Source organism: Kogia breviceps, chromosome 14 (assembly GCF_026419965.1).
Source record: "Kogia breviceps isolate mKogBre1 chromosome 14, mKogBre1 haplotype 1, whole genome shotgun sequence".
Lineage (NCBI taxonomy): Eukaryota > Metazoa > Chordata > Mammalia > Artiodactyla > Physeteridae > Kogia > Kogia breviceps.
The window spans coordinates 27,446,295-27,465,905 of record NC_081323.1 but is presented as its reverse complement, the minus strand read 5'-3'; the positions used below and the strand labels follow the sequence as shown (position 1 = coordinate 27,465,905).

Genomic DNA, 19,611 nt, shown 5'->3' with positions numbered 1-19,611 from the left:
TTCTGCAGAGGGGGCAGCTGTGCTACGTTGTCAGGTCAGCTCTCATGCAGGGAGCAGGCCCAGGTGATCCGCTGGTGAAAGGGACCAGGCATTGCCTTCAGGTTGTTAATCCCTCTTTTGTAGAAGAACCGGGAGGTTTAGGAGGTTTGAATACCTTGCCTGAGGCCACATGCAGCTAGTGAGTGAGGCAGTCCGGGCTGGACTGGCCACAGCCTGTCCTCTGAAGCACCGCCTGTGCTGCAGTCAGCAAGGTCCTTTGTGCCCTCCAGGGACTCTTTGTCCCCCATCCCTGCTTTTCTGATAAACCTGCATCCAGGGCGCTATGGAGACAGCCGCAAGGCAGCCACGGGACTGAAGGGACGGTGACATGAACTAAGCCTCGGTTTATTCATCGAGCCCAGTGTTCTCATGCAGATTAAAGGAGGCATAAAGCGTCCTCTGCACCCATCATGGTCTGTCCAATTTGTGGCGGTGGGACACGTGAAGGCATTCATCCTGTGGGTCAGCTGGTACTGGAGGGGAAAATGTGGGGAGCTCAAGTTTTCATGAGAACGCTTTCCTCCCCCAACAGAATCTTCTGGAGATTCAGACCTATGTCAGCATCCTGCAGCAGATCATCCAGACCACCCCGCAAGCAGCTTCCATAACGAGTGGCATGAGGGAGGTAAGAACGGGAGCCCAGGCGGCTGGGAAACCACACGTGGGGATTTGTCCTGCAGCCCCGGGAGCCCAGAGACCCAGGGAGAGGCGTCAGGTCACCCCCACTGCGGGTTCACATTCGAAGTTCACTTTTCTGCTCTTTCACTCGGACGGTGAATGCGGGTATTTAGACATCTGAGGACATAAACTGTGCCCCTGACCATCTTCTTAGGTATTTCCTCTTGAGGAGTACGGGCTGTCCTTCCTTGTCTAGTTTATTAGAAACTTCCAGACTGTTTCCCAAGCACTGTAGCACTGCTGCATCCCCACTGGCAACGGATGGGGTTTCTGTTGCTTTGCTTCCTTGTCAACGCTGGGTATGTAGGGTTTTTATTTTGGTTTTGCCTTTGCTACTGTAATAGGTATGTTGTGTATCTCGCTGTGCTTTTAACTTGCATCCCCTCACGCCTTAGCCTTAATGATGGTGAGCATCTTTGCATGTGCTTATTTGCCATTTGTATAGCTTCTTTGTTGGACTGTCTGCCCAAGACTTTTGCCCGTATTTTTTTATTGGGTTGTTTGTTTTCTTATTTCCCTTATTTCCCTTATTTGACCATAATTTTGAATACAGAGAACCTCAGACAATTAGTGACTCTATTTTCAAGGTCAGGCTCTGCTAGTCTGGGGCATGAAAACTCTTGGGAAAGGACAGAGGTGATTGAAGCCGATTTTTAAAAAACTGGGATTTGGATGTAAAACCTTATTCCCAATATAATGTTCCAAATCCCTTCCTCACTTAGCTCTCTAGCAGGGCAACAGGATATTGTTGTATTTTTTCCCCTAATGTGGTTTATGGGATTTTGTCATGCATGATATGATATTGTAAAAATAAACTGAAAAGGATGCAGATTAAAACAAAAATGTCATGTGTCCTTTCTTCAGAAGAGTGTAACGCTGGGACAGGGTTTTGTAGACTGTTCAACTGAGAAGACTGGGTTTTTCTGCAAGGATGACTCAGGACAAAAGTCTACCCAGGCCCACACCCTGGAGAACCAGTGGGCTGGGGTAGCTGACTGCTTGATGTTTGTTTGAACCTAATTTTTTATATCAAAGCTAAAGAAATCCCCAAATTTGCTTTCAGAGACACTTTTGAACCCTGCCAAGTAACATCTAAGAGGCAGGAGAGTTACTTTTTTTGGCCTTGATGGGGATATTCTTGTCCACATTGCCCACCAATGACCCCAACTGAATTGGGGTTGCCGCTAAGGCCTAGAAAACAGCTTCTCCTAAAGTATAATTTTCTTTGTCAGAGACTTCTTTCCAGACACTTTATTTCTGCTTTGCAGACATTTTCCCATTAATTCATAGGTGTTTTACATCAGACCACACTTTTAAAATCACATCATCTGTTCCCTTGTAACCCTGTTCTTCTGAGTTGTACTAATGTAGAGCCATCTAGACCTAGTTTGATAGTGTCAATGATCATCAGAGACCCTCAGCATCGTTGCCTGGGAGCTTGAGACAAATGCAGCATCTGCAGCCCGACCCCCAGCAGACCCACTGTGTCAGAATCTGCATTTTAGCAAGATACTCAGGGATTCGTGTGCAGGTAAAAAGCAGATTTAGAAAGAATCACATTCTTTATTAATCTCAGCTGAAAAATTCTACATACGAGCTAGGTGGTTGCTTTCAGGTTTGCTCCTTTGACTCTTGTTACTGTCCTAGAAAATGCCAGTTGAGTTTGCACAAAGGATATAATTAGCATTGCTTCCTAGGAGCGCGGGGTTAATGTGTCCATAAAGCATAAAGTCAGTGTCCTGTAGCCAGAGGTCCCTGGGGCCACCCCTGTGGTCAAATCAAGCTGGGTTTATTATTCCCCACAGGAGGGGAGGGTGTATGCCGTGGGTGGGGGCCTGCCCTGGCCTGGGTGCTCTCGGGGGGTGGGGGTCTGGTCTTATGGCTGAATATCCCCCTAGTTTGTACCTTGGAGGCTGAGGTATGGGGTGAGGCTAAGGCCGTGCTTAGTAACTAAGCATCATCACTTGAGTTAGTGGTCTTTTCTGTGGTTACACGGTGATCGCTTGGTCTGAGCTCAGACACAGTTGCAGAGCCGGTCTTGTTTCTGTCTTGTTCCCCTGGGATCCCAGAGTGACATCTTTGGGTGTTGAGGTGGCATCGTCTGTAAGTTTAAAAGGAGGGAGCATCATGCTGGGGGGGTTGGTCAGTGCCGGCCTCCGGCTGCCAGCTGCCAGCTGTCTTCCTTCTTCTTCAGTAAGTATCCAAGGGCCTCCTGTGTGCGAGGCACTGTGGGGGCACCTGTGGGTGGACGTGGGGAGGATGTAGTATAAGTAGGAGCTGGGCGGTGAGGAGAGGCGGGGCCAGACGAGCAGGTCGGGCCCTGGCGGGGAGGTGGGTGAGGGGTTTGCACTGTGTCTGCGTCCATGCTGAGGCTGCAGGTCTCAGTTGGCATGTTTGCACATTCTCCATGTAGTGGTACCCGGGACGTGAGTCCCCTGTGCTCCCAGCTGTCCCCACGTCTGTGTCTTTGGGGCAGGGAGGCGGGAGCCGAGGCACAGAGAAGCAGGGAGGACAGAGACAGAGAGAGAAACAGACTGACAGACACAGGGAGAGAGACACACACAGAGAGACTGAGAGAATGCATGTCTCCACTGAGAGACTCAGAAATAAACACACCATCCTTTGGCAGCTCTGTCCCCAGGCCTGCGCCTCCTCCCTCGCTCTCACTTTCTCTGTGTCTCGTTGCTCCGGCCACTTTGCAGGCGGCTGCAGAGCAGGGGCACCTTCAGCGGGTGGCCGAGAACATGCTGGGCTGTGACTCTGCCTGGCATGGGGCGGGGGTGGGTCTCCGTATCAGAAGGTGCTGCTCTAGAGAGACCAGGCTCTCAGGAAGGGGTTTAGATGTTTCTGAATAATGTGGAACGGCTGGTGGGAAAAGGGCAGCTGCTCTGCTGAGTGTGGAGAGGTTGAGGGTGGACCTCCTTCCAGAACATTCCGGGAACACAGACAGGGCTTCCTCTGTCACCGTGGCCCCTTCTGTGTGCAGTGGGGATGGCTCAGCACAGTTGGTGGCTCTGGCTCAGGGCTCAGACTTAGAAAACAAAGCAAAAAGGCAGTGAGTGGCCACAGTGGGCCCGCCTGAGTCAGCTTGGCTGCTGTGACAAAATACTGTAGACCAGGTGGTTCAACCAACAGACACTTATTGCTTACAGTTCTGGAGGCTGGAAGTCCAAGGTCAGGGGGCTGGCAGATTTGGTCCCTTGGGAGAACCCCATCCCAGTTGGTAGACGCCACCCTCTCCCTGTCCTTTCCTTGCTGCCCACATGGAGGAGGGGGCCCTGGTGTCTCGTCCTCTTCTAATAAGGACACTAATCCCATCGTGGGGGCCCCACCCTCATGACATCATCTAAACCAACCCTCCTGCCAAAGTTCCCACCTCCAGATGCCATGCATTAGGGGTTAGGGCCGCGGCCTGAGAACTTGGGGGGACGTAAACATGCAGAACACAGCGGCCCCTCTCCTCCGAGTGTGAGCGTGCTGAGTCTGGCTTCTTTGTGCAGGCGAAGCTCTTGACGGAAAGGGAGGTGGCCGCCCTGCAGAGCCAGCTGGAGGACGGCCAAGAGGTGCTCTGCCTCCTGCAGGCCCAGAGAGCCGAGCTGCAGGCCCAGGTATGTCCGCCCCTCCTGTCTGCTCCTCTCATTCAGGTGTCACGTGCCTGCAGAGGTGTGCACTCGTGCATCTAGTGCTGCGAATTCTACAAACTCAACACACCTGTGTCCTCAGCCCTCAGAGCTGCAAACAGCATCCCCAGTGGGGTGACCAGCCGTCCACTTCCCAGGACGCCTTGCTGCCCAGACTGGAAAAGCCCTGGGCCAACGGGGGCAGTGGGTCCCACTAATTCGTGGCCCCTGGAGGTCCCCCACAGGCCCCCTTTGAGTCGCCGCCCCTCCCCCACCGAGGGTAAGCTATCCCCACTTCTGCATAACCTATCTGTTTTGCCCAGTTTAGTCTTGTTTTTGAAAATAAGAAATGGACATACGTTGGGTTTTTTACCCTACGCTCGCGCGAATCTGTGCTTCCTGTTTCTCTTCTCATGACTAAACCCTCTCCTTTGGAATTTGACTGCAACCCTGGAGAGAGTGGTTGTGTTGGGATTTGCTCCTGCTCTGAATTTGTCAGCGGAAACTTTGCATTTCCACCCCACCCCTTTTCTTTTTTCAGTGAAGCTTAGTTTGCAAATGAGCAGAAAAGCTTTTTGCAAGCTTTGCAGGAAAGCTCAGTCCTGTCTCTGTGGCCTTCCTTCTCGGTTAACAAGCTTCATGAGTCACCCCACCCCCGCCACCCCTGTGATTCCTCCAGTTTTCTTTCTCTCCTTGCTGTACACTGGGCCATTCTGTTGGGGACGTTGGGTTAGAATATGCTTCTTACTCTGTGTAACCACATTTCCCAAATCCAAAAGTAAATTGACGTTCTGTTTGACAAGTACACATAAGGGACAAGGGAACAAAAATTTTAAAATCTGCCCCTCTAGAAAACCTAGACCAGGGTTTCCCTGGTGGCGCAATGGTTGGGAGTCCGCCTGCCGATGCAGGGGGCGTGGGTTTGTGCCCCGGGCCGGGAGGATCCCGCGTGCCGCGGAGTGGCTAGGCCGGTGAGCCGTGGCCGCTGAGCCTGAGCGTCTGGAGCCTGTGCTCCGCAGCGGGAGAGGCCACAGCAGTGGGAGGCCCGCGTACCACACACACACACAAAAAAACCCTAGACCATTAAAGGCTATATGTTACTTTGTCTCTATCCCACCAATGCCTGACAAGATCAAACCCTGCTGAAGCCACATGAGGTGTGGTGCTTTTGGTGGGTACGCGGTGTCCTCCAGATCTCAGGACTTGAGTCCAGAATCCTGATTCCTGCCCCACCCACCACCCGGCCCCTCCCTGTGCAGCAACTCAGGGGCCACGGAGAGCAAATGGGGGCCTGGGGATGGTCCCCCAAGGCAAAGACCCCAGCTCAGGAAAGCGAGTACTGCCCTTAAAACGCGTCCTGCTCTTGTTGACAAACTACAGCTTCGGGACCAGATGCACCGTTTTGGTGACTTGGTGAGTGTGTGGTTTTCTCTGAGGCCCTGAGAGGATGGAGGGAGGGTCAGGGTGTGTGTGTGTGTGTGTGTGTGTGTGTGTGTGTGTGTGTGTGATGTGTGTGCACGTTTTTATATGTGTGCATGTGTGTATATGTATATGTGTGTATATGTCTGTATGTAAGTGTGTATGTATATGGTATATGTGTATATATTTGTGTGTTCGTGTATGTATATATGTGTGTATGTGAGTGTATGCATGTGTGTAAAATGTGTGTATGTAACTGTATGTGTGTACGTGTGTATAATGTGTGTGCATGTTTTTATGTGTGTGCATGTAAGTTTATGTGTGTATGTGTATATGTGTGTATGTAAGTGTATGCATGTATGTGTGTGTGTGTGTGAATGAGTGTTTGGAGAAGTGGATGCACACCCAGCCACGGTTCTAGACACCAGTGTTTTCCAAACCACCAGTTACAACTCCTTACTGGGCTGTAAAATGAACTCAGCAGAATCGACTGGTTGAGAAAAGAAAGAATTCACAACACTAGCCTAAGACCCACCGAAGAGGAAATGACAGGGTGCATGGCAAGTAGAGGCAGGATTTATTTTGTGAAACCTTTGTTTTAAGTATATCTGTATGTGTGTTTAAGTATATAGATTTGTGCAAATACACACATGTACTTATATCTTTGTATGATGTCTATGGTTTGTGATGTAAAATGTGGCTCTTCCAGTGGCCACAGTGATGAGGCTGAAAACCTCTGTCCGAGAGACTGAGAAGGAGCCCAGCCTCCTCCTCAGGAGATGAGGGAGCCCAGCCTGATGTGGTGGGCTCATCACCGGTGACGTCTGGTTCCAGGGCGAAAAGAATGCTTGTCTCTCTGTGGACACATATGCATTTATTGACTATAAAAGTAAGACGTTTCATAAAGGATTAGCCTAGTTTCTGAGAATATGAGATAAAGGTCTCTGCTTGGCCGCCTGTCCCCACCCGTAGCTGCTGCAGAAAGACTGGCTTGTCTAACTCTGAGGTCGTTATCTCTCTAACTGGGGGGGCTTCACTGTCTCTTCTGTGCCATCCCCCCGCCAATCCTCTGCCCAGCAGTCTGGTGAAGCCCCTGGACCCTTTCTGAGAAAAATGTTAAAGGCATATAGCTTCTGTCAGAGGTTTAGGACTATGGGAGGCTTAAGCTAAAGAGGCTTCTTTATTGTACTTTGGTTCTGCCCTTGTTTTTTTGAAGGTTCTCATTTATACCTGGGGTATCAGAAGAAACATTTCAACAAAGTGTCTTGTTGGAAATTACCAGCCCCAGCCATCATCTGATGACTTTATTTCTTATCCCATTCATAATTAAAAGTTACTAATTTGAAATTTTATATGTTTATTACATTCAAACTCTTTGGTAAAGTCACATATTAAGGATGACTGAAATAATTCCAGAGGAGCTCTGTTGGAGTAGTTGTAGAGAAATGCATTTGAACTAATGTGGTATAAAACTTCAATAAAACGGAAATTTCATGTATTTGCCAAAATTCTGAGTTTGTAAAATTACCTTCATTTCTTTGACATCACATACTTACATTAATAATAGTAAAATAAGATATTGACATTTTCCATAAATGAAAAATGTTAAAGGCATAAAATAAAGTACATAGAATTAAAAGGAAACCAATTATATTGAAACAAAATATTATCTGCTAAATTAGTTATCAAAATATTGCCAAAGCATTTCCTCTATAATAATATATGTGCTTATAATAAATAAAACCTAGCAGGGGTCTGATGAAACATGAGTCATATTAGTTTTCTCTTGCGGCCATAATAAATTTTCATAAAGGTCAGGGCCTAAAACAGCACTTCCTTGTGATCTTATGGTTCTGCAGGTTAGAAGTCAAGGCAGGTTTGGCTGGTTTCTCTGCTCTGGGGCTCACAGCCCTGAAATGAAGGTGTCAGCTGGCCTGGGTCCCCCGTATATGGAAGTTCTTCTTGGGGGGGTGGGCTGAATCTGCTTCCTGTCCCATTCCTGTCATTGGCAGAATTCCTTTCTGTGTGTCGCTGGGACCAAGGACCCTATTTCTTTGCTGGCTGTCGGCCAGGATTCACTCCAGACGCCGTCCACGTCCACCTTCCTTGGCATGTGGCCCCTCCATCTTCAAGGACAGCAATGGTGCTTCGAATCTTTCTCGTGCATCTAATCTCCCTGATATCTGCTCTTAAGGGCCCGTGGAATTAGGAATAATCTACAATAATCTCCCTGTTTTTTAAGGTCAGCTGAGTAAGAAGTCCCTTTGCCGAGCAACATAATATATTCATGGGCATACAGCTAAGGCGCAAAGGTCATGGGGGCCGAAAGTCTGCCTAATTAGCTTGAATCAAAACACGCACGTGGCAGGACCCACCTGAGAGCTGCTGACTCAGTGGGTCTGGGGCGTGGCCCAAGAATTTTTCTTTCTAAATTCCACATGCTGCTGCTGGTCCAGGAGCCACACTTTGAGAACATTGATGTAGGGGTGGGTCCCACGTTGGGCCACAATATTCTACATCTCGGGCACCTGGGTTCCTGGCTCAGGCCCTCCACAGCCTTATTCCCGAGATGTTCACGGCTGGCTTTTTGCTGATTTTAAAAGGCTGTCGTGACTTCCCAGTGGAGTAGCTGAGCTGAGCGTTCCAGGGGAAACTCGTCAACCTAGCCCCTCAGCAGGGCCAGGGCCATGACTGGGGACATGATGGGGGCCAGGGGAGGGGGAGCTCCTTGCAGCCTGAGGGCTCCAGCCGGCAGGGCTGTGGCAGCTGGTTCTGCCTGTGGTTAGGGCATCTGATGCTTCTGGAACCCTCCGTCGCAGGGTCCTCAGGGGGAGGTCCCTGAACGAGCAGCATCACCTAGGGGCTTGTCAGAAATGCTCGTTCACGGGCCTGTCCCAGACTTACGGAACCAGGAACTCCAGAGCGGGCCCAGCATCTCGTTTAACAAGCCCTCCAGGTGGCTCCGCAGGCTCAAGTTTGAGAACGTTGATCCACAGGTTGCCCAGGACCGCACCCACGATTGGAGCTGAATGTGGACCACACACGAGACCCCTGGGGATGGCACTTCTTCCAGGCGGACGAGAAAGGACAGGCGTTCTGGTTCTCTAAATTGCATCTGCTGAGAGCTTCTGTGACAGGAAAGTGAAAAAAGTGAGATTATTGGGAAAGTATACTCCTCCCAGGCGTCATTTCTCATTAAAGTCCCTTAGCACCACCTGGTGGTAGGTTTTGGTAAGACAGCATGTAATCGGTGAAGGACACTTGATTTCTTTTTCCTTTTTGAAATGACCTTGGATCCAAAGGAGTCTGGGTGCCTAAAGGGACTGAGGCAGGAGGTCACCTCTCCAGATGGGCTCACTGTGAGGCATTGGCCCGGGTCCCTGAGGACCATGCTGTGCAGAGGCAAGCCCTGCAGCTGTGCTGAAACACAGCTTTCAGCCGTTTCTGGCCAGCCCCACGCGAGGTCCGAGGAACACTGAGCAGAACCTGGCCTGGCTCCTGCTCTGGCCGCCCAGGCCCGGTGGGGGAGATGGCTGTCAGCCGGATCTAAGCGGTCCAAGCGGAAACACAGTCACCTAGCTCAAGATGAAGTTCCGGCTGCCTAGAGGCCCACACCTTCCACCTGCCTCTTTCCACCCGCCTCTTTCCACCCGCCAGGGCTGTCTGTGGGCTGCTCTCTCCCCCTCTCCTCTCTGGACCCCTCCTGCGGACCCTGGCACCGGCGCCCCTGCTCCCCACTTCTCTCTCTGCGAGAGGCTTTGCTTCTGCAGCACCTGGACCGGCCCCACCTCCTTCTGGAAGACTTCCGTGATGTCCCCAGCACCCTGGGCCTCTCTGTGGGTTCTGTGACACCTTGGGCTTGTTCCTGTGACCGAGCTGCCTCCCCCTCTGGGCTGTGGCTCCTGGAACGAGGGATTCTTTCTCCCACAGTCAGGCTGGGGCTGGACGGCATCTGAAGCCTGTGCTGAGATCACTCTCACCAGAGACGTTGCATTAGCCACCTTTGAGCTGCTGAAAGTGGGGTTTTTATTGGTTTTCCTCAACACCCCACCCTCTGATGAATGGTTTAAATTATTGAGCTATAACACCGGGTGCTGAGGGCACAGCCCTTTCTTGCTCATGTGGGAGAAAGCTAAACTTTGATGCAAGGCAGTTGTGATCAGCTTTCATGCCCTCCTGTTGCCCAGTTGACACTGGGATCGCTGGACCCCAGCCAGGCCAGCCTGTGACCCGCAGGCTTCGTTCTCAGGACTGCTCCGTGGAAATGGAGAGTCTTACGTGGGGATTCATCCACTCCGGATGGCTTCTTGTCTCTGAGATTTGAGCCTCAAAGGGGTCCTTTGAATTCCTTACTTCATGGAAGCATTTCCTAGAGTGTGTGAACCACCGGTGTGGGTAAGAGCCTGTGGCCATGCCAAGAATCAGAGGCTGTGCCTCAGTATCTGACATCCCAGGAGACTGTTTGAATGGAGATAATTTTTAATGAGGAACAGAAACCTGGTCAAACTCGCTTGGTTTATTTTGAAATAATTTTAGACTTCTAAGAAGCTGCAAAAATAGCCCAGAGGTTTCCCGTACTCTCCACCCAGTTCCCTCAAAGTCAACCTCTTAATAGCACAGCACCAAGGTTGGAACCAGGACATTGTCGAGCACGCCATCCTGGTAACAGATTTGTCTGAGATCTCACCTGTTACCCCGCTCGCATGTTTTCTGGTCCTGGATCCTGCTTGCATTCAGCTGTCCTGTCTCCTCAGCCTCCTCCAATCTGGGACAGTTCCTGCCCATCTCTGTTTCTCATGACTTTGATGGCCAGTCCTCCTGTGGGACGTCCCCCCATCTGGGCTTCCCTGATGCTTTCTCGGGGCTGAGCTGAGAAGCTGTGTCTGCGGCAGGAACACGACAGAAGTGATGGGTCCTCGGTGCCTCTCACCAGGATCACCATGTGGCTGTGTCTTTGCGCTGGGGGTGTGACTTGGGTCACCTGGGGTGGTGTCTCCAGCTTTCTCGGCTGTAAAGATATTTCCCCCCAAAGGAGCAAGATATAAAGGGGCTGATGACGTTTGGGAACAGGGCGGGCGGCGGAAGCTTCTCACTCTCCCCAATTCCCTCTTTGCTCTCTTTTGCCAGCTCTCTCATCTCTGTTGCCTTTGCCTTTTGGCTTCATGTCTCTGTCTTTCTGAAGAATTGCCTTTCTCAGTCTCTCCACGCAGTTTATGAAAGATTGTTGCTCCAGGGTGGTGGCCTCAGACCCCAGGCTTACGTGTCCCAGTGAGTCTAGAACCTGCCACCAAGTCACTGCTATTCCTGAGATCCCTTCCCAGATGCCTGGGGAGGAAGCATGTGACAGGCCAGCCTGAGTCCTGGTTCTGCGGCTCTGGTCAGGGGAGTGTGGTCACACTGCTTCCTGGACACTTCCTACGTGTGACATGGGACAGTCATCAGACATGGGACAACACAGGCCAGTGGACGGCTTCCCAGAGTGTCTAGTGCATGTACCTCTCCCTCTGTTCCTTCCTTCCTCCCTACCTCCCTACCTCTGTCCCCTCTTCCTCCCTCCTTCCCTTCCTTCCCCCATTCCTGATGCAACAGATCCATTCCTGACGACCTTTGTCAGCTGAGTCTGCCGGTGTCCTCACTAGGGACATCACTGTTCCATGGCCACATCTGTACGTAAAGTGAGGAATCAGGCTGTCGCCGGAATAATCACCCTCTACATGTCCAATGTGCTCGTTTAGCTGCACGTGTGAGGCGTCTTGTGGTGGACATACGTGAGGTTGGATTCAGATACCTGTCTAGTCCCCCGTGACTCAGAAAGTGTGGCCCGGAGACCAGAGCCATGGGCATCGAGTGGGAGCCGCTTAGAAATGCAGCCCCCCTGGGCTTCCCTGGTGGTGCAGTGGTTAAGAATCTTCCTGCCAATGCAGGGGACACGGGTTCGAGCCCTGGTCCAGGAAGATCCCACATGCCTCAGAGCAACTAAACCCATGTGCCACAACTACTGAGCCCGTGAGCCACAACTACTGAGCCCGTGTGCCTAGAGCCCGTGCTCCACAACAAGAGAAGCCACCGCAATGAGAAGCCTGCACACCGCAAGGAAGAGTAGTCCCCACTCACCGCAACTAGAGAAGGCCTGCGCGCAGCTATGAAGACCCAACGCAGCCAAAAAAAAAAAAAAAAAAAGAAGTAACTATCCTTTAAGAAAAATAAAAAAGAAAAGAAATGCAGCCCCTCCAGCCTCACCGGACCTGCTGAGTCAGAATCTGAGCTTAACAGTATCCTTGGGGGGTTCAGATGCACGATGAGCTTTGAGAAGCACTCCTCCAGGAGAAGTGGGTTTGGTTTGCTTGTTCTATTTTGCTTTTGAGAACTGGCCATGCCTGTTAGATGTCTTCTCTTTGGGACAATGAGGTTGTACTAAGCTTGTAAGTCAGTACGCTGTGGCCCTTTAGGGGTTGTCACAGCTCTTACAGCGAATATGAGGCCACCTCTTTGTATTTTCCTACCTTAATTTTTGATTTGTCCTGCATTAATATGTAAATAAGGTTTCCCCGAAGTTATTTTATTTATACACATGTGCGAGTGTGCACAAACGCACACACACCCTTTAGCTACCAAAACATATATGTAACTCTACAGATCAGAAATCAGGAGAAAATTAAAGTGCCATAGTGATTGGATAAGATCAAGGAAACGTCCTCCCTTAATTATTTCAGTAAAAATAGCATCATATCTATTTAGTACATGTTCTTCTCTTTACTAATTTTTCAGCTGTCAGATTTATGCTAACTCAGTAAATTATGAAGAATGTACTTTGTTTGAGTTGTACATTTTATTCCATTGACGGCAGTTTTCGTTTCAGTTTCTGGGGTTGTCACCTTCCCACTGCCTTTGCGGGGTGGATACTCTGCTAGGGCAGATTTCCGAGGGTGCTGATGCAAGCGTAAGGAGAAGGGGTTCACATCCCTCTGTGGCTTAAGGATTCCCTGCTGACAGAGAAACAGAGAAACAAACCCACAGAACAAATAAAACTGGATATGCCGCGTCCAGGGTCTCCCTGCTGGGTCTGTGTCTTAAGGGAGAGGGCGGGCTGGGTTTCCTTACAGCTGTGTCTTTGCCCACAGACGGCGGCCCTAGAACAAGCCATCAAAGATGCCCACGAGTGCTACGATGAAGAGATTCAGCTGTACAACGAGCAGATTGACACCCTGCGGAAGGAGATTGAGGAGACCGAGAGGAGCCTGGAGAGGTCATCCTACGACTGCCGACAGCTGGTGGTCGCCCAGCAGACCCTGAGGAACGAGCTGGACCGGTATCACCGGATCATCGAGAACGAAGGCAACAGGTGGGGTCAGGGGTGAGCAGAGCCCGCCGACCTCTCTGGATGGCCACTTACTTGTTCCACAGATCTTTGCTGAGTGTTTCCTGTGTTCCTGTTCTAGGCAGTGGGGATGTGGCCAGGAAGGGAACCCCCAAATCCGTGACCTCACAGAGCTTGAATATTAGTTGGGGAGACAGGATGAGTGGGTTTGTAGCAGAGGGCGTGTGGCCTGTAACCTGTGCTCTGGAGTGAATCGCAGCAGGGAGAGGGGAGAGGAGGCGGGGGTGATGGGGGAAGTGTTTGAATGTCAAGCAGGGGGTCAGATAGCCCCCACGGAGAAGGCTCCCTTCAGCTTACAGGCCTCTGGGGACATTGAGTGTCTTAAAAGAGAGGATGATCAGGCGTGGTTATTGAGATGCTGCAGGTGAGGGGCCTGCACGGTACCTGGAGCTCAACCAGTGCTCAGTGTTGGTGCTGTTACTGCTGCTGCCATCGTGACTCTGACCACGTGGTTGGGTCAGTAACGTGGCTGTGGACAGGCCGTCTGGTCTCCTCCAAGTGATGGAACTTTGACTTGAACTCCACTGTGAAGTAGATCTCTGTCTCCATCTCATCATCATTCATAGCTGCACCTTCATCATCTACTGTCCATTTTCTAGATGTATTAATATATCTATATCAGGACTTCCCTGGTGGCACAGCGGTTAAGAATCCGCCTGCCAAAGCAGGGGATATGGGTTCGATCCCTGGTCTGGGAAGATCCCACGTGCCGTGGAGCAACTAAGCCCGTGAGCCACAACTACTGAGCCCGTGTGCCACAACTACTGAAGCCTGCACGCCTAGAGCCTGTGCTCCACAACAAGAGAAGCCACCACAATGAGAAGCCCGCGCACCGCAACGAAGAGTAGCACTCGCTTGCCGCAACTAGAGAAAGGCCACACGCAGCAACAGAGACCCGACACAGCCAAAAATAAATAAATAAATGTATTAAAAAAATACATCTACATCACCTATGTCTATACCTGTACCTACACTTACATCTACATCTGTGTCCTCATTATCTGTATGTGTGTACATCTACACTGCATCTACATTATCTACCTCATCTGTAGCTATGCCTACAGTATCTTCATCTACACCTATACCTACACCTACCTCTATATCACCTACATTTATATCTATATCTACATTATCTGTATCTACATCTACATCATTTACATCTGTGTCACCTACACATACACTTGTATCTACATTATCTATAGCTACACCTACATATTTATCACCTAAATCTACACCTACACCTATACATCATCTATACCTAAGTCATCTGTATCTGCATCATCATGTACATGCACATCTACAATGATGTCTCCATTATTTATAGCCACACCTACACCTACATCTATGGCTACATCAATGTCTGTATCTGTAGATATTCAGAGAATGGATTGAGGCCAGCCCACTCCTATACAGACTCTGAATCTCTATTAAGTTGAGGTTCTTCAATTCAGTCTTGCTGATTTTGTGGGGGTTTAGATTGAGTTAAAAGAGAAGCACCCAGACACAGGAGCACTTCCCTCTCGCTGGGACTCTGTCTCGGCTGTGAGTGCTCTAATGTGTAGGAGGAAAAGCAAGACTTTCTTTTGTTTTCTCTAGTTCTGGTCAACATATTGTGCTGAACTCTATATTTATGTCACAGTGAATGCTTCATGCACACATATACAAAAATAAGTCTTGAACGGGTATTTAAGTGTCATTGTGAAAATTTTTGTTTTGGAGGCAGGGCTTCATCAAAAGGTAACTGGATACCCCTTTTGTTGGTTTATATATAACTCTTAATTTTGATATAATTTCAAATTGATAGAAATGTTGCAGGCACAGAACAAGGAAATTCTGAATCCTCTTAGATTCACCAGCTATTTATATTTTGTCTCAGTTGCTTTTTCTTTCTGCTGTCTCTGATTATATGTAACTTTTTTTTTTTTTTTTTTTGCGGTACGCGGGCCTCTCACAGTTTTGGCCTCTCCCGTCGCGGAGCACAGGCTCCGGACGCGCAGGCTCAGTGGCCATGGCTCACGGGCCCAACCGCTCCGCGGCATGTGGGATCTTCCCGGACGGGGGCACGAACCCGTGTCCCCTGCATCGGCAGGCGGACTCTCAACCACTGTGCCACCAGGGAAGCCCTATATATAACTAGTTTTTAAAAAAGACCAGCTGGAGATATTATACCCTGGTTGCCCTAAATACTTCAGCCTGGGCTGGCCATTCTCTTATTAAAAAAAAACTCCAAAACAAAAGAATTACAATTTTTTTATAAGGGTGTTTCACAGCTTTGACTTGAGCTCAAAGAGATGATTATTCCTTTCCGTTGTCCTCCAGTGTGTAGATGTGTTTGTGGTTCATGAGCGGTTGGATCTGGAGAAAGCCTTTTTCATTTTTGTTGCACATTAGAGCATCCCTCTTGCCCGCCCTCCCATCTGTTTGGCTCAGTGAATTAAAGCTGGAGACCACCCTCTTTCTGGTTCTTTTTGCCAGGCTGAGCTCCGCCTTCATTGAAGCTCCGATCACTCTGTACACCGTGAGCCACGGAGCCTCCCTCAGCCCTCGACACGGTGGGAAAGGTGAGTCCCCAACGCTGGCTTCTGCGACTTTCTGTCCTGGGAAAAAGGAAAAATCAAGCGGCTTTCTCCGTAAACTTAGCATTCATACTCCCCATCCATCTGGAAATTCAGTGCTTTTATGTGAGGTCCCGTCTCTCCTTCACTGATGTCCTCCAACAGGTGCTGAGTGACTGAGTCCAAAAGTTTACAAGGAGAAGATCAGATGGGGGTTAGGCCCCCTCAGGAACGTGGTCCATGAACACGAGGCATTTACCTGGGGAGAAAAAATGCAGCTCAACACTTACTTTGGCAAGAAGTGAATACTGAATTGTATCTATTCACTGCCCCGCCCCCACCCCCCCAGTGAAATGAACTCTTTTTTTTTTGGTCTTTTTAAAAAAAAATAGTAATCTTTAATTTATTTATTTTTATATTTATTTTTGACTGTGTTGGGTCTTCGTTTCTGTGCGAGGTCTTTCTCTAGTTGTGGTAAGCGGGGGCCACTCTTCATCACGGTGCGTGGGCCTCTCACCATCGTTGCCTCTCTTGTTGCGGAGCGCAGGCTCCAGACACGCAGGCTCAGTAGTTGTGGCTCACGGGCCTAGCTGCTCTGTGGCATGTGGGATCTTCCCAGAGCAGGGCTCGAACCCATGTCCCCTGCATTAGCAGGCAGATTCTCAACCACTGCACCACCAGGGAAGCCCTGAAATGAACCCTTTTATGCAGAGGTGCTTGATCTAGTGTCAGGAGCAGAGTAGATGCTCAATTTTTGTTCGTTCTCTCTCCCATTCAAATAGCTTGGTGGGCAAGCGCAGCTTCTGCCTTCAACATTTGGTCCTTTGGGGATGGTTTCACGCGCCTGTGAGATGTCAGCTCACAGCTCAGTCTCCCCAGTCCTGAAGGAACAGAACAGTGCCTGGGAGAAGAGAAGCCTGTGCTTATAGTGCCTTCAAATCCAGGGGTCTCAGAAAGCTCAGAGGGCTTTGCAGAGATGGGGTGCAAGAGTCAGAACGTTGCCGCCAGGGGCAGGGGTCCCCAGACCCACAGGGCCAGCTCCAGGGGCGGGTGGCTGTGTGCAGGGTGCTGGGCTTGATGCTGTACAGTCGCTCTCTGGACATTCTTCACAGTTTTGATTAGCGGGCCCTGAAATTCGGCAGCTGGTCCTGCAAGTAAGCCCTTCTCCACACCCGCTCCCAGCCACCTGCTTTGTCATGTCCCCCCTGCATCCCCCCCATCATGGCTTCACAGCCTGCTCACTCCGCTGTGTCACTGAGGGTCAGCCCCACGGGAGGCCCTTGCTCTGTGCAACTGAGTCCTCTGGTTAGCGAAGGGAGGGAGGGGCTGTAGAAGACTTCGGGATGAAAAAGTTAAAAAATCACTGTGAGCAAAGCTGGAAAGCCTCCTGGGTGAGGCAGGGTGAGATTTTGTGTTAAACTTTCAGTTTTTCCTCTTAGCTGATCTGAGGAAATGAATATGGCCTCGGCCAAAGGGATTCCTGTTCTGAGTTTGAGAGCATCACTTCCTCTTGTTGCCCAGGAAGAAGGGGTGGCTGTGTTCATGTGGCCTGGGTTGCGAGTGGGACAAGGGAGCTACTCCCCATGGCCGAGGCCATTCCAAACCTGTCAGAGGCCCAGGCAGCTGTGCGTTGCTCCTTTGGGGAAGCCTGAGGCGAGAGTGCCCTGTGGACTGGGTTTCCACTGTCTGCTCTGGGGATCCCAGTGTCCCCTGTGAACTCGGGGGGCAGGAGGCTGGGTGGGCACTGGAGCCCTGCTCCCATAGAGTGTTACTGCAGGAGGATCACGGATGTCCGTCGGTTGTACCCAGTGTGATGGGAACTGTGGGTGCCTCCCTCCCCTCTGCAAGCCCAGAGGGGCCGAGTGACTTGTCCAAAGTCACACAGCGGCCAGCGGAGCTGGATCCTCAGTGTGGGCCGTGGATGCTTCAGACCCAGGGATCTTTCCCTGTTGCTTTTTATCATACATAGTAAACCCCACCCCAGCACTAGGCAGGGGGCTCCAAGATAATTAGTGTATTTTTCAACAAATACATTTTCTTCCTCTTTCATTGGTGATGATACTTGCCTCATTGTCCTTTTTTTTTTTTTTTTTTTTTAAAAAAGATCTCACCAAGGCTGTGCAGGATATAACAATAGCAAAACCAAGACAAAAAGGCCTCCCCAAGAATTTTCCAAGGAAAAAGGAGATTATAGCGAAAGACAAAGCAGATGAAAGTCTGGAAGAGGCAGCACTGAGAGGTCCTGAAGACCCGAAGCCAGGGCAGGTGGTACTTAAAGAAGAGGGTGAATCTAAGTTTGAATCAGGGGATAGAGAAGCAAGTCCCCCAACCATGGACGGGGCTCCGGAGGATGTCCCAGACGGAGGGAAGATAAGCAAAGCCTTTGAAAAACTAGGCAAGATGGTCAAGGAGAGGGTGAAAGGCCCCAAAGAACCCGAGCCCCCTGCTGACCTGTACACCAAGGGGCGGTATGTGCTGGTCTCCGGAGATGCCAATTTCGTGGACCCAGCCTTCTGTTCCTTCTCCGTCCCAGCCAAAGGGGGCGTGGTGGTTTCCAAGGGGGACGACTCTGTGCGTCCTGATAGCCACGTGGAGCCCTCTCCCCAGCAGCCGGAGCCCCCTCTGGAGGACGGAGAGGAGCCTCCGCAGGGGAAAGATGGTCTAGAGGACGGACAGGGGCCTCCCCAGGGGAAAGAAGATGGTCTGGAGGACGGACAGGGGCCTCCCCAGGGGAAAGAAGATGGTCTGGAGGATGGACAGGGGCCTCCCCAGGGGAAAGAAGATGGACAACCCCCTACCCCGCACACTGTAGACAAGGGGGGTGAGGTGAATGCCGAAGAACTGAAGGGCCCCCAGGGGAAACAGGATGGCCAGAAGGAGGAGGACGGGGCCAGGGAGCCCTGTCCCGCAGTCACGCCTGGTCCAGAGGGGCCGTCTACACCCCAGTCTGAAGGGCCTCAGGTCATTCAGGGTGGGTCCGACGGGCCTGGAGCTCAGAGCAGCAGCCTGCCGGTGAGAAGCCCTCCCAGGACGCTGGCCTATGAGAAGGTGGAGGTGATGGAATCCATTGAGAAGTTTTCCACCGACAGCATCCAGACATACGAAGAGACTGCTGTAATCGTGGAGACCATGATCGAAAAGACCAAGGCAAACAAGAAGAAGGTGGAGGAGAAGTGCTCTTCCAATGCCTAGGCTCGAGGGGAGAAAGTGCCTTTGGGCCACTGTTGGGAAGTGCTTGGATATTTTAGGACAAACCATACAAGACTGAGGGTTCTTGTTTGGATTAGACCATAGTTGGCCTGTCTGGCTTGCCAGTGAAGCCTTAATTAAAGAGTTTTCTTTGCTTGCACATCCTTTGTCTAATTAACAGGGGCTTTGGGCTTTTAGGTGGGTCAGCCTCGCTCAGGACAGGGGTGCTCTGTTAACAGCCACCTAGCCATGCTCGTTTAGGAAAGAGACAAGCCCTTCATATGGGTCATTGAGAGACTCGTTAGAGGCTCAGAGTCTGGATTTCACACAGAAACGTGTTAGATGATGGATTGGCTGGTTTTCTCTGCATTTCAAGCACAAACATTTGATCACATGAGGAGTGTTTTGTTGGAAGTAAAACAATTAAAGGTGTCTGTCTTGGTTTGGGTTCCCCCAGAAGCTGATCTCACAGCAAGGATTTGATGTACTTTCTGGGGGGAGTGGTCTCAGGAAGTGCCAGGAGGGCAGGGAGACGGCGGCAGGGACAGCAAAGAGATGGGCTACCAGATGGGTCAGTCCTATGGGTGGCTGGCGCTTGGCCCCCACCCCCGGGGGCTCCGGGAGATGGGGTAGAACATGCGCCTCCAAGTTACCCTGCCTGAGGGTGAGGGAGCTGGTGTATTGACCCAACAACGCCAGTCAGTCAGAAGGGAGCGCTGCTCCCAGGGCGTTG

The 19,611-nt window shown here is 50.7% G+C and overlaps 1 protein-coding gene across 4 annotated transcripts in view; it reads left to right on the top strand.

Moving 5' to 3' along the window:
• The window catches only part of BFSP1 (beaded filament structural protein 1), a 66,560-nt gene extending 47,523 nt beyond the window's left edge, over positions 1–19,037 (top strand). For all 4 annotated transcript variants that reach the window (XM_067014183.1, XM_059036366.2, XM_067014184.1 and 1 more), the window contains exons 4-8: positions 572–664; positions 4,218–4,325; positions 12,878–13,098; positions 15,610–15,695; positions 17,794–19,037. In XM_067014183.1, the coding sequence (XP_066870284.1) occupies positions 572–664; positions 4,218–4,325; positions 12,878–13,098; positions 15,610–15,695; positions 17,794–18,881 (1,596 nt within the window). In that variant the 3' untranslated portion in view covers positions 18,882–19,037. The remainder of the gene's footprint in view (positions 1–571; positions 665–4,217; positions 4,326–12,877; positions 13,099–15,609; positions 15,696–17,793) is intronic.
• The last annotated feature ends 574 nt before the right edge of the window (positions 19,038–19,611 follow it).